General features: G+C 37.2%; 1 protein-coding gene across 6 annotated transcripts in view; it reads left to right on the top strand.

Annotated features, from left to right (window-relative positions):
- The first annotated feature begins 2938 nt into the window (after window positions 1-2938).
- The window catches only part of myo3b (myosin IIIB), a 124619-nt gene continuing 102274 nt past the window's right edge, over window positions 2939-25283 (top strand). The window contains exons 1-9 of one of the 6 annotated variants that reach the window (XM_088605350.1): window positions 2941-3349; window positions 3771-3801; window positions 5027-5095; window positions 16797-16980; window positions 18729-18863; window positions 21618-21722; window positions 21984-22083; window positions 22900-22976; window positions 25065-25210. In XM_088605350.1, the coding sequence (XP_088461476.1) occupies window positions 3343-3349; window positions 3771-3801; window positions 5027-5095; window positions 16797-16980; window positions 18729-18863; window positions 21618-21722; window positions 21984-22083; window positions 22900-22976; window positions 25065-25210 (854 nt within the window). In that variant the 5' untranslated portion in view covers window positions 2941-3342. Of the gene's footprint in view, window positions 3382-3770; window positions 3802-5026; window positions 5096-16796; window positions 16981-18728; window positions 18864-21617; window positions 21723-21983; window positions 22084-22899; window positions 22977-25064; window positions 25211-25283 lie in introns of all 6 variants that reach the window. The other 5 variants (XM_088605351.1, XM_088605355.1, XM_088605354.1 and 2 more) reach the window with 5 other exon arrangements.

Below are 25283 nucleotides of genomic sequence, written 5' to 3'. Positions count from 1 at the left end.
GCCGGTGAATGTTTCCACAGATAAGTGATAAACCATAATTAGCTCATTGAAGCAATACGTCTGGACGTTATCAACAAGTTATAAATGTGAAGACAGAAGACTATCAAATCACAGGAATGCAAGTGATCCTTTTTCTGGTTTATTAATTTGCAGTATTATAATAGAGTCTTATGCCCATAAATAAGTTTTCTTTATGCTTGCATTCAAACATTACAACCCTACGGCAGTTACTGTAGATGAGAAAAATTGACCATAACCCTAAATGTTTTATCATACCCTAAGAAACAATTTCATGAGGAGAATATAGTTGGTGATTTACAGTAATGTCAAGAAAAACAATTTAAAAAGAACTTGGTCTTGACCAAATTATTAACACAATCAAGCTGTCTTATTCCACTAGGTTTTTGCTTGTTACAAAATGTGGTACTATAGTAACCAAATCCAAAAGATCTGGAAGTATTAAAAAAAATAGCATCAGGAATATGTTCATCAGGAGTATTTCATTTAGAAAAGAGCTCACAGATTTATTGAATAGACAAAAAGTCGGTTTAAAATGATATTAAGTGGGGTGGATACGTATGTTTCATAAATATGCTATTAATTAATGGTAGACAGTAACTGAAGTGATATTATTAGTTTTATTCTATTGACTATTATTTCAAATTTATAAGAAAACAGAGATTTTAAAGGGAGCAGTCTTAAGGCAAGTTTGCCTGTACTATTTTATGCAAGTTTTTTTTCAGGTCTATAGAAAATGTAATTTACTCCCTATATACAAAACATAATTGATGAACTGAAAGGGGTTTTCAGAGCCAGACAGGTTTAGATGGATCACAGTAATTGAAACTTGTGTTGAGAGAAAGCCATGAAAGCTGTTCTCAATCTCTACATGACGCTGGATCTACAAGCTCCTAGAAAAACAGACTGAAGGTTACAGAACCAGTTGTGTCTAATGATTTATCTTTACCGAGTCGCTTGTTTAACGTGAAACACACATTTTCTTAAATGTAAATAAAATATTTTTCTCAGAAAGGCAACTTCAACTGCATATCACACAATACTGAACTATTGTTAATATTGATAGCTACAGTCACAACTTATCTGAGCTAACTGATAAAAATTGAATTAAAATTGAAATAAAAGTGTTATTATGTAGCTTAGTATTGAAAACATAATATAATTAATACCTATTTATGCTATCAACACAAATTCATTCCAGACGTTTTGACAGGTTCTTAGCACCTTGGCATACAGGTACAGTACTAATGCTACTGATTTTTGCTTCAACTATAAATGGTACTATTCAATATAATAAAGGTGAATGGGACAGTCTAGTTCAGAGTTACAGCTTTCTGAGAAATGGTCAGAGATTTAGAGTTACTGGAAACATATATGAAGTACTTATAGAGCATAGACACTTCTGATAGAACCTGGACAAGCCCATATCTGTTCACTGGTCTCCACACAGTGTAGCAGCTCATCCCACAAATGTTTAATGAGCAATGTTCAATGGCAAGTCTGTGGAATGATAATAATAATAATTGCTTACACTTATATAGCGCTTTTCTGGACACTCCACTCAAAGCGCTTTACAGGTAATGGGGACTCCCCTCTACCACCACCAATGTGCAGCACCCACCTGGATGATGCAACGGCAGCCATAGTGCGCCAGAACGCTCACCACACATCAGCTATCAGTGGGGAGGAGAGTAGAGTAATGTAGCCAATTCATAGATGGGGATTATTAGGAGGCCATGATTGGTAAGGGCCAATTGGAAATTTGGCCAGGACACCGTAGGGGTTACACCCCTACTCTTTTCGAGAAGCGCCCTGGGATTTTTAATGACCACAGAGAGTCAGGACCTCGGTTTTACGTCTCATCCGAAGGACGGCACCTGTTTACAGTATAGTGTCCCCGTCACTATACTGGGGCATTAGGACCCACATGGACTGCAGGGTGAGCGCCCCCTGCTGGCCCCACTAACATAATAACTGTGACATTCTTATCTGTTACACAAGTAGAATGAGAACATGCGCTGTTCTGCCTGTAAAGTTTTGGTGTCAGGGTGAACCTACACAGACAGCAACAAGTGAGGTCCTTGATCAGTGTAGACTTGTGCAGTCAGGTCAGGTCCACTACAAACGGATTTCTGGAGCAACTACACACTCCTGCCCAGATCTTGGTGAGGCCTCATGGTAATGTTATGGCCTCCTAGAGTCTGACCTACTTATTGTATCATTGACTGTAAGATCTTGCTGACTGTGAACACCCCAGAAGACAAGTAGTCAAGTGTGTGGGATATTGTTTACTTCCTGTTTTTCTTTCTTGATTTTCATCAGGCTTAACATTCAACAGGTTAAAACACCTCACAACTTGATCCAAATGAACTCTCTCATCAACAAGAGAAGTCACTCAAGTGCCTCCCAGTCAGTAATGTAATGACTGATCAGTTAATCAAAATGATGCCAGAAACATCTAACCAGCTACCAAACTCTGTATGCTATATTTTAAATAGAGTGATAGATTTTAGCACATAAGCCCTGAATACATGCATAGGAAAAAATACATTTCCTTAATTAATGGTAAGTTCAATTCCCCCCTTTAACAGTTCTCATTTTGTTGTGGTGTTCTTGTTTAAGCTGCAAAAACAAAGCAAAACCTTTTACACATTTCGAGTGACCTGTAGTTTTGCTGCAACCCCTAGAAAGAGTAACAAACCAACTAAATTTTACAGTGAATATATTTGTGCAGCAAAGTCAACAACACTGGACTCGGCAAGACAAAGAAGGGCTTTCCAACGCAGTGGCCTGGACAAAATGCTCTATTTGCAGCACATCACAACTAATTAGTATGATTTCTAAGACACTTCCAGTTTGTACAAAAAAAAGAAGAAAAGAGCTGTGAACTGTTAAATGCCCTTGCTTACAGTTTAGTTTACTCTTTATTTTGAGCACTTACTCTATAGGGAGCACGATAATATTCTGAAATTATCAAGACATCATTGCTTTGTTTTTATGTATGTACCGGGGTTTTAGATTCAAATGTATTCCTTTTTTTTTTTTGCTTTAACCCAACATGTGCTGTAAATGCGAGTGTTTTTTTTTTCCAATTGTTCTACCATCAAATCCACTGATACAGCACTAACCGTTATCTCTTCAAATATTTCTACTGTTTCAGAAAACTTAGGCTGTAACATTGTGCGTGGCTAAAGCTACTCCCTTTCATTGCCTCTGTACAAGCAAGTCCTTATCAAGTTCTAGTTAATAATTAAATCCGTGTCGGAAACTGTAAGGTGCGCTAGAAGCCAAGAAAATCTGTTCTGATTGTTGCGAACGAGAGAAATGGAAGGTAAGCTTCTGATAACGTTAAGACTGCTGTGGGTGAGTTTTCATTTCATTTGTTTAACCTTAGAACTATTTCATTTTTTTTAAAGTCATTGTTGCTAATTTACTTCCAAACTGTGCTTTTCACCTGTAGCTAACTAGTGGCAGTTGCAATCTATTCAGTCCGCTTGCGAGCTTGTTCTGCGGAAATAAAGATTGCTTCAGGTGTCGCCGTGCTGTGTGATGCGAGATCATGCATTAAATACAGACGAAGTTTCGTTTTTTTAATTTAGAAATAATAAAAAGAGCAATACAACAGTTGTCAAGGGTTGGGTTTGTCTTCATGAATGCGGGTGAAATGGCATTTATTGTAAACCAGCATCTTGGAAAAAAAAAGAAATTGCTCTGCTGCGGTGATTAATAATAAATTTCTTGTTAATTTGCAGAGAACACAAAAGAGAATTCAGGGACTAAAAGGTAAGATCATCTTGCAATGTATTAAGATGAAGTAGTACTACACACTTCCAGTATCCAGCTAAACCAAGTTAATTATTTTTGTCCTGTTTTTTTTTTTTGCTGTCACAGAAATCCCGGAAAAAAAAACTTAATTCATTTTAGATTGCTTCAATTATTTAGCCGATGAATAAAAAGCTTGCACTTATAATGAAGTTAACTTTTAATTGGTATCTGTAGGTACATTTGGTGGAAAATGCAATGGACTTAAAATAACTAAGTCTGTGTTATTAAGTTTTGTCAGTGTTAACACTTTCAAATAACCATTATGAACCATTTGGTTCATATAACCAAATAGCCATTCCCTCCTGTAAAAGTGGTAGCCACTCACCGCTTCTGTAAGTGCTTATTTAAATACCTGTGCCCAATTGTTTCGATTTTTAGTGCATCTGACCCTATTTTCTTAATAAATGAAGAATTTGCGTTTGAATTCGTTTGGGATGTGTACTCCTACTTCAAATGTGATGTTTAGGTTATTCGCTTATTTTGTTGAATTTGACCTGTTTACTTGCGAATGGTATTGAGAGAATTTCATTTATACAAACATTGAATGGGAAGTCTAGTATAAAGTGACCACTTCTAAAAATTAGGCCACAGTTTGTCTGACTCTACATATGTATGGTAAACTACATCATTCTTTGAGCTGAGGCAAACTGAAAGTCGTGAATGTTACTATGCAGTGCACATGTGTAAGGCAATTACTAAATAAATGTTTGAATGCACAGCTGGTGAAAAATGCACACGGGAATGGTAAGGCTAATCTTTAATGCTTTATATAATGTCATGCTTCAAAATAGACATTTATCTCTTAAGAACATTAAAGAAGAATTTAAGAAAAAGAAAAGGGTGTTCAATTCTTATCTTATTATTATTCTTTTTCTGGAGGACCTGTTTATCTGAAGGCTTTCATTCCAAATCTGATATTAACGATCTATAGCAGCTTATTATTGATTTAAACAAACAGGTTTAACAACTTCTTCATGTTCTGGTGCTTTAATGAAACCCAGACAACCTATAGTTCTCACATATAGCACACGCCACACCACAGTATTGATGCGTCGTCAAAACGCATTGTAAAATGAACTGAATTATGTGGTATGGGAGGGTAACTAAAAAAGGCATTGCTGTTTGAGAAGGATACCAAATGCCTAATCAAGGAGGTTGTTGTTTTTTTTTTCTCAATGCTCAGGGGAAACAGAGTCACTGAGGAAACTACCCTCAAGGCAAAAGAGCTTTTCCAGCTTCATGGGAGGATCTGGTGAGAAACGAGAGAGATCCTTCGAATCTTTATAATGTGATCTTCACAAGTGTATATTCTTATATACAGTGGGGAAAATATATACATATAAGATGTATATATCGCATTATAAGAAACTCGAAGTGAAAGACTGCAAGTTGCTCTTTATGAAATATGGTTGAAGGCTTGTATGTCTGTTTTAAAGTTATTCATGGACTGTTATTTCCAGATGTGGGCTGTGTAAATACAATAAATGAACACCAATTATTACATTTCAAAAGAGCCTCGCATCACTTTCTCTTTGCTGATCAAGATGTACATCTGACATTCTTATTCAGATTTCAGTATTGTGTTTGAAATAATCTAATGATCTGCAAAAAATGTCTCAATGCATCTTGTCTTTCAAAGGGCACTTGGTGAACTGGTTGGTAGTCACAGCTGTGCCACAGTGAGGGGTTCTTTGCATAGAAAGGTGATGGAGGGACATTAGAATGGAGTGTTCCCTTTGCGGAAGTGCCGGTGTCTTGACCATATGTGGAGACTGGATTCATAAAATGAGACGGGATCTGGGTTCTTATCATTAGGTTGCAAGTCTTAAGGGACTGTTTTTATATACTACCTGCTTGCAGTTTCAGAATGTAAAATGTGAGGGACATAAAAATGTCTTAGAACTTAGTTTTGCACTGTTAATAGAAATGTAATCGGAATATACAGCATAGATTGTCAATGTACAGGAGGACACACCTGACCAAACTTTTGGGGTCACAAAGTTGGAATATTCCAAAATATATTTTTTTTAAATTGGAATGACACCAAGCCTGCAGATTAAAATGTATGTGCATTAAATGAAGGAGTACCCAACAGGCATGAAAGGAGAAGACTTAGTCAAATAGTTATCTTAAAGAATAATATTTAAGATCTCTACTTGGATAACTGAAAATACTTTAAAATAACTACAAAACTTACCCAGAAATTATTTTACTTTTTTTAGCTTTTACCAGTTGATCAAAATCTGTGAATTGGGAAAAGGTAATATTAATCGGTCTAATCTTGTAGTGACTGGTTCTCAATTTAAAGATTCATTTTATTCTTATAGTCTTATTTATGAGATAAAGATATAAGGTGACATATTACACAGTATAGTCCAAAAATAACAGTTATAACAGAGGGAATAGAAAGCAGATGCCCTATAATAAATGCACATGAAATGTTCTCAAATCAAAAACCTCAAATCACTAGAGAGAACTGCAACATATTCATGAACTTGATACTTTATTATTATTTCTCAGCAGGCAGCACATGAGCAACACAGTAGATACTGTTGTGCATAACACTTTATTTATTCTGAAGACGGTTACTATAATGTTAGATGCTTCTTAAAAATGTTCATCCTAGATACTGAGTAATAGAGGCTCAGATTCGTATTTCCTGTTGTCATAGAAAGACTTGGTTCCCTTATTTATCCGACAGTCTATTTTGGCCCTTTGAAATATTCAGATATCATTATGAGCAGTCTCTCGCATAAGAGATGATGTCAATTAAGTGAATTTTTATCTGCTTATGGAATTCAGCCACTGATACAACTTGACTAAGCTTTATTTGTACATATACAGTAGGTTCTAATGCTAGTCTTTTCATATACTGTCTTTTTAAGATGACACATGGGTGTAAATATTTAATCAGTCGCTGAGAGGATCTCTTTATCTCTCCATCTCTGTCCCTTTCATGAACTTTCTCATCACAAACCTTCAGTGCATTGGAAATTTTCATACTGGTGAGAATGTATAGGACCACTTTCCTTTGTCAAATACTGTTGCATTTTATGGTACCTTCCAGAACTACAAATAAAGGAAATTTAAGAGTCTAGTTATAAAACTTGTAAGATGTTAACATTTCTTGTGAAGCAGAGGGTAGATTGTAGGATTGATTGTCATCCTCATTCTCTTTTGCTGGGCCTGTGGTTAATTGTATGAAAATGGGCTCGTTATTCAAAACTGACTGAGGAATTGTCTTCCTGTTTTAATCTGCATTGTACTCTTATCATTTCTTAATGTGACACATCAGTGACCATTGTTGCCAATTCTTAACAAGAATTAATTTACTTTTTTTCCACTAGATTCCATCTTAAACAGTGTTTTAAGAAACATTCAATTAATTCTTTTGTTCATGAACGTCACCAATATTTTTATTTGTGTGCTTAATATGGTCCAATCCTATATTTATTTTTTTTATTGGACGGTTCCCCTATTAATAGAAGGTGCTTTGCATTTTGGTGTGTTGTATCAATGCTATTGAACTCTTCCTTACACACTCCTCCAAGGTCTTTATCTGCTAATACTGGCCAGTTTATAGTGGGATAACTTGAACTATGCCTCCAGGCGTTCACTTGCTTGGGTTACAGCTCCCTCAGTTTTCTGGTTTTAAAAGAAAACCGAGAACATGTTGGTCTTTCTTATTTCCTGCAAGATTACATTGGAAGTTATGTGTGAAATGACTGAATTGCCTTGTATGACAGATGCTCTTGTTTAGAAGACCCAGTCAAATATTAGATGAACATTTTCTGCCACTGTGGATTCTGTGATCAGTGAACCCTGAACCATGGGGCACAAGTGGAAACTAAGTGGAAGTGCATTTAAAACTGAGAACAGGAGGCACTTCTTTTCTTTGTGGGAGTATGGCAGGCAGCCATGTTGTTGAAGCCGATACTCTTGCTTCTTTCAAGAAATTCCTGGATGAGATGCTTGGATCGATTACCTTCTTACTACCAAAGAGGCTAAATGTGCTGGGTTGTTCTTATTTAAGTACACTAAATAGTCTGATTTCAAGCTTTCTGGGTTAATGGAGAATCGAAGGATTTGTATAGAGCTTTCATGACACTGAGTTGTCACGGGCCTGTCTCGGTGTGGACTGCTGTTTTTTTAAAAAGGAAAGGGGTTCTTGGATGAGTTTATTGTGTTCGTGAAACATGCACATAAAGTAAATTTCTCTTCTCATTACGAATGAAATTTGCCTTTTGATTTCTAGTGAGGAGCCTTAAGATGCGGATAATCTGTGGATTGGGTAATTGTTCAGGGATAATCTTTGTGCTCCGAGTGTTCAATGTGTAATACATTGTCCTGTAAGTGGCCTGTATTGATTGACTCTAAAAAGGCCATTAGTTGGAAACTGGAAAGAAATGCAGTTAATTTAGTTAATTTAAAGCATTTAGAGTTATAACTGTGAAACAGTGTTGCTAATAAATAAACTAACAGATATATTGGGTGGATGGACAGAAGTTAATGTTTCTAGGCTGTAATGTCATTAGTTATCAACTGTATGATCAGTAATTGTGCAGTCTTCAAGTATATTTAAGAAAGGAATTGGTTTAATTACTGTATAAGAAAATGGATGTAAACAGCTGAATGTTCACCATGGAAATGGAAGTTTTATAGAAAATTGTTATATTTCTTCATGACGTTCTGCATTCTACATGAATTATGAAGCCCTTCAGGACCTTAAAAATTATTAGTTTATTTTATACTATTTTAGACAAACATCTTCTTATCTTTTAATGGAAGGTGACCGATATCTTCAAGAAAAATGGAGGCCTCCAGTGAGACACCTTGTGCGGATGCTGCCCAGTGTCTCGCCTGCGTGTGACTGTGCACAGGCTGTTTGCCTGCCTCTCCCACAGGACACCGCTTGCAACGTGTGCGTGGGTGACCGGACTTTTTTTTTTCCTTTTTCGTCTCGGAAGACACAGCATTGTTACGGGCAATTTAAAGACGACAGGATTAGAACTCCACTGAAGCATTTCTCAGAAGCCAATTGTCCTCTATTTTTAGAAAACAAAAATCGAAATGCAGACATTTTGCTGCAGGCACGGGCTAGGGCAAGTGACAGGAGAGGAGATGTGAAATCCAGGAGCGTAGAGTAATGGATGAGGCATTGGATTCTGGATTGGATGGCGTGAGCGCCCAAATACTAAGTGGGATACTGCTGTTGTACCCCTTGAACTAAAGTCCAGGTAGTGGATATAAAATGAAATTGGCAATGTGAGTCAGTTAATAGCATGTTGGGTCACTACTTGCAGCCTGCACAGCCTGTATGCGCTGTGGCATAGAGTCTCCCAGCCTCTGTAATTCTACAGAAGGGATGTGGCACCACTCTTCCACGAGATAGTCGATTTAGCTCAGGTCTGGTTGAAGGAGATGGGGGGGGAACTCACAATTGTTCCAGAATATAGTATAAATGTTCAATTGGGTTTAGATCTGGTAACTAAGAAGATCTTGACATAACGTTTATGTCATGCTCATCCAATCAACCGTAAATCAACCCTATGTGGAATTAATTGCTTTCAATATAATAATAATAATTGCTTACACTTGTATACAGTAGTGCTTTTCTGGACACTCCACTCAAAGCACTTTACAGGTAATGCGGACTCCCCTCCACCACCACCAATGTGCAGCATCCACCTGGATGATGCGACGGCAGCCATAGTGCGCCAGAACGCTCACCACACATCAGCTATCAGTGGGGAGGAGAGCAGAGTAATGAAGCCAATTCATAGATGGGGATTATTAGGAGGCCATGTTTGGTAATGTCAATGGGAAGTTGGGCCAGGATGCCAGGGTCACACCCCTACTCTTTTCGAGAAACACCCTGGGATTTTTAATGACCACAGAGAGTCGGGACCTCGGTTTTACATCTCATCCGAAGGACAGATATATGAGGTATCCCTCATTTACCCAGGTGTTTCCGAGTCTTATTCACTGCCTGTACTATTTCATATTGCTCCCATACTGTATACTGTATTCTCTGCTATATAAGTGGTAACTGAAAGTAACTGAAAATGTATTCTCAACTGACTTGCCAGATAAGTAAAATAAAGGAGTATTAGAGAAATAATCTATTCGGTTGTAAAGAATGATTTCTAAAATGCTCTTTTTATTGACCCTCAAAATAAGACTAAATGAGAAAAGGACTCCTTTCTTGTCCGTATGGCACATATTTCTTTTGACATTCAACAGTCTTAAGAAACACTACTAGTAAATAATTAGGTTTAAATTGTCTTGTCCCTTATTATTCATAATAGTCATGTAATAAAGTTTTTGATCACAGAGTGACACAAATTAAACTGCTCATATCATAAGAAACATGACAGGTCTTTATTTTATCTGTCTAGTCTGTATTTGAGGGACAGCTTGTCAATGTCATTAGGGGAGTGTTTGAGTAATTACTCAGTGATTTGTATGAGAACCCCACCTTTCATTCACTTGTTGGTTTGGAACACCTGGCGGAGATGAGGAGTAATTTTCACTCTCTACTCTTTTGTTTAATTGATCATTGACTTTTGGGTCCACTTAAGGACAGTTTGGCCCTTCCATATACTTTACATTTTAAGGTATACAAAGATCCCCCCTAGATAGTGTAGACTACTGTTTGGTCCTGTAATTATTTCATTACAACTTACCATTTAGTAGAAAGGATCAAGAAATCTCAGGGTGTGCAGAACTCATAACCATAAAAGCAGTTAATTTCCCCTTCTTTCTTTACTCAGGAGCAAAGGCATATGTATTTTAGCGTACATCTATTATTTAAATAAGAATGTACACAATGTACAATAAGAATGGTTGTCATTCATTCCAGGACTTGAAATCTCAGTACAAGTTACCTGGCTCTTCTTTCTTTTTTTATTTGATACTGTTCTGCAATGTGTACATGTACAGTATGTCCATGGGGGGACAAGATTGTTTTCACAAGCAGGGTATAAAGTAATCTTAGGAGGCAAAACACAGGGACTGGCTTTCTCCGTTAGTTTTTTTTTCTGTTTGAGTTCACATACAATCCAAAACCATTGTTGGAATAGAGTTTTCAATGTTATATATGAAGAAATTTCCTGTGACACTCTCTGGGACAATTTCAATTAATCTTCCAGGCATTCTGTTTATTCACCTATTTATTCATAAAGTGCACATGACCCCTTCTAGATGTTAGGAAATGAAACTTATCTCTAGTTTGTTGCGTGAAGTCTGTCCACCCTGCACTGCAGGTCCCTTCTTATTCATTTTCGAAATCTCCTGTGGATGAATTTTGGAGCTGGGCTTGGTATTCTTTATCCTCTTTTTTTAAACGAGAATTCTCGGGTCATACCAGTTGCTCTTATGAAAAGATGATTGCAGGGTATTTTGTGTTTTTGTTTTGCATTTGATTTGTTATTAAAAAAATTGAATAATTGCTAACAGAATGTTGCAAAACAAAGGCCTGAGTGTGCTTTAGAGATTAAGGGAATAAGAGCAATCTGTCATCTGTGGTGAGTGAGGGAGAAAGGCAGGAGGAAGAGTTTTCTCAATGAAAACCTGTAGATCAGATTATGCTACAAGAACCGCACTTGCGCTCATTAAATTAGTTCATTCCGTCAAATTTCACTTCCTATCGAGAATGCATTCTGGTTGCAAAGCTGTCCAGCCAGTAGTTGTATACTGCTTTTTCAACTACATTGAATTAGTGTGCAAGTAATTGCAGTAGTTGTTTTGTTAATTGCAGCAAGTGCTATATAACTTATTTTATAAGTATAAGAGTGTTAAAATAAATACCAGTATCCAATATCAGCAGATTACATTTTCCTTTCCCTAAACACATTACTGTATAAATGTTGCTATAGTACAGTGTATTGAAAGCGAATGTGTATTAACCTCTGGAGATACAAATATTTTTTAATCACAATATTGGAACTGCTGGAACATAACATCCTGTCACATCTTCTTAAAAGTGGTTTTCTCTCAGGTTATTAGTATGACAAGGATTGCTGTAAACCTTACCCATGATGGACTGTTTCACTACTCCATGGGGGGAAAAAGTAACAGGTAGCATTGAAATGTATCTAGTTAGCAAGGTATAATATAAAAAAGTATCCATTTTGGATTTTTAGGGTTCCGGGTCTTTGGTTGTTTACATGACGATTGTTTGACCTATACATATGGTAGGTCATATGACCCCTTGCTGTTTCCCATTCCCTGGCTACCTGTGTGTAATCCAAGTAGCATCTCATCTCTGATATTCGTCCAGGACTCCATCATGCCTGGATACATTTGGCACCTAAATATTTTAAAGTAGATCAGATTACAGATTGCAACAGAATTAAAAATTTATTCAAGCTGATTAACATTATTTGGGAAGGGACAACTGTTACTACAGAAACAACTCAGGATTCAAGAGAGAGCTCTCTGGCAAAGCAGGTATGTTTGTTTCTTAAACTGATCATGGATAATAAATTCTCCATACTCTAATTTAGGTGAGATTTTTGTGTTATATTTCAAGGCAATAATTTCAATGCTGAAGTACATATAGTATATGATTAAACAAAATTTAAGCCCTACAGCCTGATCACTTTTATTTCACATAACCTTTTGTCACTGTAAATATTCTAAAATGAATGTCTGTACACTGCCTGATGTACAGTAAGTGAATTTAAGGGTACTTCAGCTTACTGGTGAAAAAAAAAATACTGTTTTTTTTCAGTGTATGTTCTTACAAGTGTTGGAAAAAACAGTAGAATACTACTTTGAAAGATTTATTTTAATTTAAGGGGTTTAATTTTTAGTCTAAAGTATTCAGAAATAACGTTTAAAAATATTTGTAATGGTTCAAGGTGAACTAGTCCATGGTTCCATGTAGATTTCGTGTTGCCCAAAAAAGGCCTGTTCTGTTCCATATTTCTTCTAATCTATTTCTATTATATTACTATTTCTGCTTCATTATTTACAACCTCTATATGACTGAAGAGCTGTTTTCGGAACGTTTTGTCGAATGTAAGGCAGAGCTGTTATTGCCAACATGAATCGAACAGCTCTAACGATGAGTTACTTTTCTAATCATGTTAGTGATTGTAAGCTTTGAGTTTTTTGTGACATTTTTTTCTCTGGTATGATACCTACTGTATGTGTGCAGCACAGTGGCATGGCAGCTACCTCTGATGTCCCACAAGGTTTTGTTCCTTGGTTAAATTGTGAACTGAGGCACCTCTGTTGTGGTGGGTGCGTGTTCACTTCGTGTTCATGTAGGATTTCTCAGGGTGCTCTAGTTTCCTCCCATCTGCCAAAGGCATGCTGGCTCAGTGAATGTGTGTCTCCAAACTGTCCCTGTGTGCTTGAGTTTGTGTGCATGTCCTGCAATTGGCTGCTGACTGCAGACTACGTCTGTTTCTGCCCTATGCTTTTGTATCTGGTTTGTGTCCTTATGCTTGGGATAGAGACTAATGGATGGATGAATGGTACCTGTATTTAGGAATCTTGGTGTTTGTGTGCTGAGACTACAAAACATTGTCTGACGCAAGAATTACATCTGCATATTAAAGGAAAGACCACGTAAATGTAGATGCTGAAAATAACTCGTCTGTGTCAAAACTGCATCATGTATGTAGTGTATGCTGTTATTTAAATTAGCCTCTTTAGATTTGGAAAGATTTTATTAATAATAATAATATTACAAATTCTCTAGTGCATTCCAGTGGAAGGCTATTGTAAAGCACATAGTTAGTAGTGTGATGGTGGGAGACACGTGCACTGAATTTTTTAGGAGCCTCCATGCTCAGTATTAAAATTGCTGATCTTTCCCAAAATTGGAACTTAATAATGAAAGGTGCAGAGGAGATGCTACAGACCACCACTTACATTACAGTCCATCGGATGAAGGCTAGAGATCCTTAGGATTGCAACATAGCAGCAGCTGCTGTTCAGAGCAGACAGCCAGCTGTACTACATGCTGGTAATGTGATTCTTTAGGTGATGGTTAGCTGAATAAAATTACAAATCTAAGCATTGGTTCTTCTAAAGCGAATGCAAGAAAATTTCATCTGACTCGATAACGGCTTCCATTGGGGAAAATTCATATCCTGTGTAGTGTTCTGTGCTTAGTAACATGTTATGTTTTTTGACAACAATCAAAGAAGAGTATTATCATCTTTTTAAAATGTAAATCCCCTGAGGAAGATGTTGACGTTTTTGGTTTCTTTTATCATGCCAGGGTGAAAACGCAACAATAGAAAATGACTTAATGAACTCATTTTAATAAGCATTAGCAGCACTGTAAATCAGATAGCTGAGTGCTTGTTTTGTATTTCTGTGCCTGTGCTGTATTCTATTTTAATGTCGAATGTCTCTGGTGTCTGCAATTCGAATGTGTTTATCATTACCCAAGCTGCGTTCTATGCCTCTATGCAGGAGAAAGCAGTACCAGAACATATCAAGATGACACCCAACAGATTGTCTGCATTGAAATCCCCACAATAATATTGTACATGCATTTTTTTTTCCATTGAATGACAATGCCTCTGCTAGCAGTCTCCACGACACTTCAAAATGAACTGTATGCTCTTATTTATTTAATTCAACCGCATGGACAAAAAGTAAAAACTGTAGTGCCCCCTTTCATCAAACTAATAAAAAAAAAGTGGAAAGTCTTTAAATTGGCTTTAAATCTCCAATGGCTTTCTCCTCTTAATCTTCTCATCCCACAGATCTAACAATATACTTATTTTTGAGGGCAGAATATCTATAATGTGTTCCCATTCCCTACAGTGTTAAAAGTGATAGATTAAGTCTGCTGTGGGTTTAATTTCTCTGACATTACGAGAATTTATACTGGTATTTCTACCTTTAGAAATAAGTTGAAAGTGAATTACTCCCCTTTTAATTGGTGTCCTTTTTGTAATTATCTTTTTCCTTCTTGGATGAAGGTGTACATTTGAAATCACATAAGTTACCTTGTGTGTCCTGTAGCTTTTATAATATTCCTGGACACAAACTAAAATGTCAACCAATGTGTCAGGCAACAAGGTAGCTAATCCATAAATCTATCAATATCATCTGAAAGAGGTGAAGTGTGCTTTTACAGTCTAAATATCATTGATGGCATTAATGTTTATTGTTTCACATTAGCCTGAGATGAAAAAAATGACCCCCCCTCCAGAGTCGCACAACACATTCTTTCATATGTTGTGTATGTAATATAGCTCCATAATGGGACAAATGAAATACAACAGGTCACAGAATGTTTAAAATACATCTTGGAAAATGTTTTTGGAAGAGGTTAATTGTTCTCTGAGTGTGAATATAGTTTTATATTCATACAAATACCGTACAGTAGGTGTGTTTGTTTCACTCACTCTTATGCCTCCCCACTGTTACTTTGGATACATTGACTAAGATTGTGCATCTTTCTGTAGTGACATGGGCATGCTCTAATGTGTGGTAAAAGCAAATGTGTTTATTACTTTGAAATACTATCAAACCATTTGATTGGGTCCTGAAAAACTCCAGCGGTAAACATCGCAAAGGTTTATGTGAGAGGATTAAGAGGCAGTTAGTGTCACGTTAATCTTTTGTAAATCCGATTCACATTCAACAGATTGCAGCACTCTTAGCAGCCTGTGACAGGAGGCCTGGACTCTAATGTAATGCCAGGACAGGCCATGTCTCTGTACAGTAAGTTGCGGGGGAAAAGAAAAGGGGCTCTAGACTATGAACAATGATCAGGCACATTGTTTACCTTCTGTGCTTTAAAAAATCATTTCTGAATAAACAGTCCAACAGCTGAGGAACTCTAGGTCACAGAAAGTCTAAATGTAAGTACCAGTTATTTGTTTTTTGTCCTTAACAGAGTTCAGTCTTCTGTGATTATAAACCTGTTAGGCGTCTCCCTTGACAAAGATAATAAGGCAACCGAGCTGAACGAGCAGTTTCTCTTGGTTTTATGATTACTTTCTTCGCTATGATAAAGTGCATAAATTAGGAAGGGGGATTCTGGCATTCAGGTATTGATTTTTCCCTAAGGATAGCTTTAAGACTGTATCTGCTTCTCCAAATGCCATTTCTCGAATTGGCATTCGAGAAGTGACCTGAGGCGACATTATTTTATGGACTTAGTTTTTTATTATTACTTAAGCCATTTCTTTTTTTTTTTCTGAAATGAGGCAAATAACATTTCCCTTATTCTCTACAGCTGTTCCTTCCAAAACATGGATCATTCATCATTAAAATTTTCATTTTTATTCAAGAGCTAATGAAATTAAGCAGATTTTGTATTTTAAACACATCTGATGGAATGTCGTTGAACACGGCAGTTTTTTTTTGTACAACCTTGTCTTACTGGGAAAGATATAAAAAATGAAGAACACTGCATCACCTATGTCTAATACAAAAAGTACTGTGATTTGAGGGTGACACCTAGTTTATTGGTGTTCTTTGCCAGTTTTCAGAAGCTGTCCTAAGCCTTTGTACTGTATTGCTTTATGAATAATGACTGCTCGGCACAGGAAGACCAAAATTGATTATTTTCTTTACCCAAAGGGTTGTGGGAGTATGGAACCAACTGTCCAGCCAAAGGGGCCGGATGGGCCAATCAGCCTCTACTCGTGACTTTTCTTATGTTCTTTTGAATATCCTCATAATATGAAAACCATTACTGAGCAATTGGAACAGAGTATTACGAGTAGGAAATTCAGAGTGGAAAGACCTTCACCAATGTAAGGTGGAGGTGGAATCATGGCATAGATATTGGAATCACAGTGAATCTGTCCCTTTGATATACTAGAAACCCTACAAAGTAATAATACAGAGGTGCCCTTGTCCTGGAGTGTCTACAGATTTGAAAATCCCTGCGGTCAAATTTGTGTGTGCTGCATTAAGAGACCTGGCTTCAGTGTCGTTTTTTTTTTCTGACTGATCTTTACTTTGTTTAGGAAGTCGCTGTATGGAGTGTTTCCGTACAAGTCTAGCATGATTGGCCTGGAGTCTCTGGCAGATCCCTCGGATGACTGGGAGATCGTGGAGACCATTGGAAAAGGAACCTATGGGAAAGTCTACAAAGTCAACAATAAAAAGGATGGGAGCCAAGCGGCTGTAAAGATTTTGGATCCTATACATGTAAGTTTATTATTGGTAGAGATCAATTTGATTTCAAACACGGATGCATTGCTATATAATGGACGATTTTAAAGTCAGAATTCTGTATGGCATAAGGCTATTATAAATGATGATGTGACGCATTTGGTTTACAATATAAGCCAAAAACAATATGGCACACAATGACGAAAATGTGGTAAGATGCATTTGGTAATCACAGCTGGTAATGAAGGCGGTCACAGAAGATCAAGGTAACAGATAAGTCGTCAGGCATGTCTGTAACAGTGAGCTCGAACAAAGAGCTCAACAAGAGGTCCTTGTCATCTGATCTTGTGTAGTGGGGTGTGTCAAATGGCACAGTGCTGGTGATAACAGTTCACCTGTTAGAAGTGACGGACAGGAGGTACAGGATATGTTCAGAATGTGCAGACTAAAAGGATGGGTTTGGAGAATGTGCCAGAAGGGGGCTGGTGAAGGTGCAGTCCTGATTTTCACGGTTCCAGATAGATACTTTATTGATCCCATGAAGGAAATTTCTGTCACATTTATTAGCATTGCATGAGGTAATAACCTTACATATCTCTGGGTTGAAAAGTAAGCTAAACTCAAACCGTAAGCATACAGGTAGGTATGAAACTTGGCATAGGCTTGGATATAGGTGAAAAGCTACTGTATGTCCATTCCACTCTCTTGTTTTTAAGTATTGAAGTGGTGGAATGTTTAAAAATCTGGTTTACCTACACTTGTTTTCTGTTATTTTGATCCTTCGTGAACACTAGAACCGTGTCCTAAGAGAGAACTTGATTATAGGTATTTAATAATTAGTTGACTGCAAGCATCTGTTGGAGCCTCCTCATTTATTCAAGTACAATGACGTTCCTTAAAATCATTGTTTGAACAGAGATCAAATGTAGAAAACGTGATCTTGTGTTTTTCTTTGTGACCGTCTTTGGATTCACCACGTCCAGCGTCTTCTGTCACTTTGGGGTGACCCAAAAACTCCTTTCTTCAGCTGATCATTTTCCAGTGCTAAAATTTATTTTTGTTGAGGAGAAAAGCATAACAATGGCAGAATTAATGGAATAGACTCGTCTTTTTTTTTTACTTTCTCTCTTTTCACACTCTGCCTCAGGTGAGCAGAATTTTCCTCTATCTTTTCTGTGCTTTTTCTCTTCCTTTGTGTTGTGCAGAGCCAGCTGCTAAAAAGCCTGGCCCGATTCAGAGCACCGCAGCGTCTCCACGTTGTGTTTCATGAAATCTAGTCTGTGATTGTTGTCGGGGTTGCAATCCCTCGTCAATGACCTGAGCTCCCCTGCTGCTCTCTCAGCCACACTTGTGTATGAAGATACAGAGCCTGTGTTCATCTCTCTTGTGACAGTCATTCTGACAGTGCTGATTGGGTAATGGTAAAAATGGAATCTTAAATATATATATTATCGGCCTTTTGGTTGTTGGATATGGAGTCCTTTCAGGCACATGAAAATGCTTTATTTTGGACTTTGCTTGACGCTTGTAGTTCACGGTTTTAAATGTATTCGTTCAGCTTAACAACGCAAATCAGTTTCTCTCAAAACAAAGATTGATTTACTCAGAAGCGGCAACACTAAGCGATGGAGACATTTCATTGTTTCTCTTCATGATTGCATCACTTGCGTCTGAGTTCTTGTAGGTTAGTTCCTGGCTCTGTTATTGTTGTTACGACTACTCTAGAGATGCTCTGTGCTGTATCTTTTAATTGGCTGTTTTCTCCCCCCCCCCCGTTATGAAAGGATGTTGATGAGGAGATTGAAGCAGAATATAACATCCTGCGGTCCCTCTCCAATCATCCCAATGTTGTCAAGTTTTATGGGATGTTCTACAAGGTGGATGATCTCTCAGGAGGCCAGCTTTGGCTGATTCTTGAGGTGAGGCTTCGTTTCCGTTCCTTTCATTTTTATTGATTTCATTTCTCAAATTGGTTAACTGAGCTTCTTAAAATAACAACAGCCTTGCCTTTGTCATTTCTGTTTATAGAATACAGTTACGTATCGCAGAGAGTCAGCCCAAAGAAGTTACTTTTCCTTTGTTGAGACTTGAGTTCTTCAGTCGTTTCTAAATAATCAGATTAGATCAAAGAAAAGTGTAAGACATGCAAAATCCTGTTGGATTCTACTTTTCAAATATTCTGTCAGAGATTAGATAAATGGTTGGTAATGTCTGACTCAGCTCCCATGTTTTTGAATTCCACTAAGTTATGATGATCTACTTAAACTTGTAAAACCTTTGTTAGACACATCAGGTAAGAGGAGAAACAAACATCTCTGTTAACACTCATCAGCACTTGTCAACATATTCGAGTTTAAAGAGCCCATTTGCTTGTGTTTGAAATGCGTACTGTACATGCACTACAGGTTGTAAATTATCTGTGGGTGGACCTGTTGTCTGGGTAGCGGCTTAGTGTGCCCTGTAAATGTTTTAAAAAGCTGCAGGAATTTTAATATGAAGAAAGAATGTCTCATTGGTAAGACAATGAACAAACTGATTATGCTTGTAGTTTAAATGTACTTTTTGAAAAACATTTTAGTCTTGAAAACAGTAGAACTGCTTCAATTTAATTAAAAAAAATGAATATAACTGTGATATGAATCCAAAAGATTAGGTTATCCCTCTTCTGCAGTGGTCCTTAGCATTTTTTGCTACAGAGATTAATTTTGGCCTTCTCCACATTGTACCGGTTATAGCAAGCAGCACTAAACAATGTGATTAGACCTGTCAGAGTACAACATACAGTACAAAGCCTGTGAGGGTAAATCTGCTCTGTGGAAATGGCCACTGGAATTTCAGAGTGAGAGTCTGAGAAAATATTAGTCCGCTGTTGCATCTGGTGAACGCAAGGATTTTTTGACTGCTTTGTGTGTGGTTTCTGTGTTGCTGTGCACTGCTTTTTTTGGCTCCCGGCTTAAAAGGTAACCATAGAAACATTTGTGTTCTGTCACATATTGCTTCACTGAGCCACGTCCCCACATTTTAAATAGTGAAGTAAACAACACTTCCCCCAAAAGTCCAGTTTAAAAAAGAAAAACCCTATCTTTACCCTTTCAAGTAGGCCACAGACCTCATAGGAAGAACATCTACTGTACATTTCAGGTCGGTGGGATTGTACATCAGCTGTATGGTAGCTTCATTTCTGTCAGGGAACACTTGGATACAGACATTCGTGAGCAGAATGGGAATTGCTGAAAGAAAATATGCTGACTTAAAATTCATCCAGGGAGCAGATAAACCATGGCCCTCTTGCGCGGTGGTTCTGTTTACTGTATTCATCTGGTAAATGAAGTGCTTGATAGGTTAGTTTTCTGTGATTCAAATTCCGCTGTTGGTTGACCTTGACCCAGTTTTTCGGACCCTCTCGAGTATGCTTTAACCACGTCAAGTAAGCTGCGTCAAAACACGGTTGGAGCCCGTTAACAAAGCTCTTCCAATCGAGCACTTTTTAAGACATCACTTGACGTTGTCATGCCTTTTTAAAGGAACATACCTAAATAGTCTGTGCTACAAGCCACGCGTCTCAGAAATCCTTTCCAAAAAGGAAAAGAGAAAAATGGATATTATGGTGGACGTTCTTTGCACACCGAGATGAAAGTGACATTGAAAAGGTAAATGAGCAGCCTTCTAAAAGATGTAAATAATCAAGAAGTGCTGGAACACACACTTTCTTCCCCTTGATCTGTGGGAGTCCATTACAGGAGAGCGATTGCATGATATTTTGTGATTACAATGCTTCATCTCTGGACATCCCACCTTAACAGAGCAGAGAGACCGAGAATCAGAGCCCTGATGTAACCAGTTTCTAAAATGACAACAATTTTCCAACTCGCCTATTTACTAAGCTAATTTGCCTTTTGCTTTTTCTTCTTCTAAAAGAGATGTTAGGAAATGGGAATATTAACACTGCAAACAAAGCCTTTTTAATCTCCTGCAGACCAGTTTATTGTAGTGGCTTTTGTGAAAAGCATTCTTTTGTGATTATTTGATTATTCTTTTTTATTTTTTTTATTGTAGGAGGAAATTAAAATACACAAATTCTGAATTTGTATGAATTCCATACAAAAGTAGAAAAAAAGAGACAAAAATCTATCGATTTAATAGTTTAATGTAATTATTAGCTTTTTATGTTTTATATAATCACATGCAGAAAGCTATTTTTTTATAGTAAATATTACAGTACAATCTTAATTTAATTGCAACTGGCCACATTTGAGAAAACCTTTCATTTTGAATGTGGATACCGCCAAACTAAGATACTTTAATATGGTCTTAGCGCATAGGGCAATCAAAGGAAGATTTGTATCTTTCCACAGTCCCAAGATAATTCTTTGGCTGGAACTATAAAAAGGATCAAATTTAGTTTTCATTGAATAGATGTCAGTTTCCCCATCAGTAAAGTCACTAATTAAAATAATTCTTGAGGGGTTATTCTTTGGCTGTGAACACTGAGAAAAACGTTGTTACGGGAGTTATTTTGAAATGGGGAATCTAAATCAATTGGAAGAGAGACAATAGACAGTAGTATGGTCTTCCCGTGTGGGGTTTCACAGTGTTAAAGGCATCAATGAATCCTATATAGCAAACGACTGCTGTGTGTAATGGAGGTGTCATATTGTCTTTCTCTCTCACAGCTGTGTAATGGGGGCTCTGTCACAGACCTCATCAAAGGACTCCTCATGCGTGGTCAGCGATTGGATGAAGCTATAATCTCATACATCTTATATGGTGCCCTCTTGGTAAGATGTTCATCAAGACCATAATAACAGCAGAGGGTGCAATTTCCTTTTGTACACATACTGTGCTCAGGGTTTATTATTGGTGATAATATATTTGCATTTTAAATAGAAAAGGGATTTTAGACATAAAAGGCAGTGGACAGCTGTACCTATAATATAAATGCAGATTGAGCTAATCATGTCCCCTAATAACACGGTAATTGATTCTAAATAAGATCCACCCCCCTTCTCTTTTTTTTTTTCTTTTGGGATTTTCACCAGGGTCTCCAGCATTTGCACAATAACAGAATCATCCATCGTGACGTCAAGGGGAACAACATTCTCCTGACAACAGAAGGAGGAGTCAAGCTTGTTGACTTTGGTAATGACTGCTTCCCATTTGTTTTCCTGATGTGTGCAGTTTAGCCAAAGGCAGCAATTTATCGCCTGCTCAGAAACCACGAGCGTTGCGGGGATGCTCCAGATCAACTGTGTGCTTTGTTACAGTCTTAGGAGATTTTGCTTTAACAGATGAAGCACTTTAGGAATTGATGACAGATAATCCATTTTGCGTTTGCCTTACCAGACAAATATATATATATAAAGAATGACAGAAATAACATCTGGAAAACATTTGTACTGAAGCAATCCGAGTTGTTGTTTCCCTTTCCTATAAAACATCTTTGCATTTCAAGGGCCATAGCTTAACTCAAGGCTATTATTGCTCATTTAAATTTCATTATTTGATCCTTTGCATATAAAAAAGAAAGCTGTTCTGGCAAATGACTTCAGCTAGCCTCCGGCATGTTTATTTCCTCTGTGTAAAAAAATGAAGTGGCCCCCTGCAGATAAAAGAGCTGTCCCACTTAATTTTAAATTGTTATTGCCAATTTACAGTGGCATGTGGTTGCCGTCATGTCATATCATAAATTGCTTTTTTTAACCATGGCTTTTTAAATATATATATATTATTAATGGGGGGAAAAAAATGAAGTAAACATGCTTTAAATGTAAAATATCTGATGATGTCTTCAACATGTTTGAGCATGCCAGTTCAGCTCTGGTGGGAAAGGCGAACCACTAAAACTGTAGTAGATTACTAAAGTAGAATTTACTGAGTGATGAAGCAGTTATATTTAAGAGTAAGTTGAATAATCCTCCCTAACCTAAACTTGTCTAAACATTTTATTTTGTCTAGGTGTGTCAGCCCAGCTCACCAATGCTCGCTTGCGAAGAAATACTTCAGTAGGAACTCCTTTTTGGATGGCTCCTGAGGTAACATAGTAATAAAAAGCTTTTTTTATACAAAATAAATGTTAAGGTATATTTTTTTAACTTGTCCATCTCCCATGATAGATGCAAAAAATATCTGTCCTTAATTGTTGCTATAAAGATAATATTGGTGGAGGTGATTAACAAATCTTCAACCTTAATTCAAAGCTGTGACAAAAAAAAAGTGATTTATTGTCATCTGCGCTAAGCCAGTGGCTTCACTGAGAAAACAGTGGGTTCTGGAAGTCTGGTTTCCTGACATTTCCTTTAAAATAAGTAGAGCTGTTATTTGGTTTTTCCACAGGTTGTTAATTTATCTATGCTGTGGCTTTACACAGTGGTGCTACAGCGGTCCTGAACTTTCACGTTTATCTAAACCTGTGGTCCAGTATTAAAAAAAAAAGCAGCTTCAAAATCGCCATTATATTTCTGATCTTTATTTTAAATGTCTAATGCTTCACTTGCGTTCGTCCATGCCTGGAAGGGAAACGTGATGAACAATCCTGAATGATGTTTGAAAAGCACGCGCTGTAACTGTATTCGCAAAACAGTGACCTGCTTTTCTCTCTAGGAGCTTCGCTGGCTACACTCTGTATTCTCCTGCAGGCGCTGGAGGTCACTCCAGGGTTAATAGCTGGGAGCCTGCTTCCCTTGCTCACTGTGAGGCAGAAATGAGCTCCCATCATCCGGGCAGTTTGGGGTGTGCACTGGAGAGCAATTAAAACGTGCCCAATCGCCAATAAATCCTGATTATTGTAATTAACTGGTGGCGTTTCTGACCTGTGCAGAAAAAAAGGGGTGACACTGAAGAACACTCAAAACAATCTCCATTTAAATGATAATGTTCCAGAGGCCTTGGGTGAAGCAGCTAAGATTTGACAAAGAAAGCTGCCTGTCTCGCTCGTGGTTTGCAGTTTACATGCTGCCAAAAAAATAATTTTCCTCTTAGATCTGTGTGTTTGAATGTTATCGTGTTGAGTAGCAGCTACCAAAATCCTAGCAAAACACCTTACTTGCCTTGAGATTCTGTATGGGCAATATTTGTAATTACTGGGTTTTAGATTTAATTGAATCTGGTTATGTCCAGCTTAATAAATAAATGTTTTAAAACATACAGTACTTTGCACCTCTTCAAATGGAACATCTTGTACAACAGTAATTTTTAGCATTTTCTTTTTAGAATTCTAACAGCCTTTAATCACAAATGTTAGGTCTCATTTAGCACAATAATGAGAAGCAAAATATTACGTAGGTGTGGTGCAAATGTAATGAAGCAATCAGAACAAGCATAAACATTAATTAGTATACACTAAATAACTACATTATTTTTTAATTTCAGTTATATCAATCATTACCATTCATTACTAATTTATTATTCAAGAATCATTAGCTAAATTCATTCAGGATTTTTCTAAATAATACTGCTTTGTACCGCAAACTGTTTTCACCACTTTACAGCTGTACACAACTATCAATTTCTGGTCAAATTGAAAATGTAATGAAAAATGAAATTCAGCCACTATTTTTCCAATATGGAAGAAACCAACTACAAAAATTATAAGCCTGATAAACTAAAATAAAAGTCCTCTTAACTCAATTCGGTCCATATAAATCGAACATGAATAATTAAAAAAGTAAATTTGATGTTCTGTAATTGAATACACATTTTATTTTATTTTTTACTGTTAAAAAATGGTTAAGTGCACAGTATGCAGTTTTGTAAGTGGCTGTTTATAGATTAATTGAATAGAACTGATCTATGGACTTTTGTGGTACAGTTACACACAAAATTCCAAAGCCTATACATTTAAAAAGTTATGCATTAAAAATAAATTAATTGTTTCTGTACAGGTAGCATTAACACTGTTGATGATGACCAATTACTGTTCCTGTGAATTATGGATTACAAGACACCTTTTAGTACTGATGGGCTGTCACGCAAAAACAGATCTGCTAAATGGGAGAAAAGGAAATTTTTTATGTGGTTTTACTATCAGAATTACATGGCTGAATTACACCATGCACCCCACAGGGCTGTAAATTTAAAGACGTGTGAATGTTTAATGCTTTGTTTTCTCCCCCACCTGACAGGTCATTGCTTGCGAACAACAGTATGACTACTCCTATGACGCTAGGTGTGACGTATGGTCACTTGGCATCACAGCCGTTGAACTAGGTGATGGAGACCCTCCGTTGTCAGAGCTGCACCCCGTCAAAGCCCTCTTTAAGATCCCACGGTAAGACACTAGATGGCTCCCTTGACTTACTACCTTTGGTTTAGGCGGGGATTGGATTTTTTAAAGGAGCTTC

Source organism: Lepisosteus platostomus, chromosome 14 (genome assembly GCF_059453375.1).
Source record: "Lepisosteus platostomus isolate fLepPlt1 chromosome 14, fLepPlt1.hap1, whole genome shotgun sequence".
NCBI lineage: Eukaryota > Metazoa > Chordata > Actinopteri > Semionotiformes > Lepisosteidae > Lepisosteus > Lepisosteus platostomus.
Note: the sequence above shows the minus strand (reverse complement) of the source record. Positions and strands in the feature narration are given on the sequence as shown.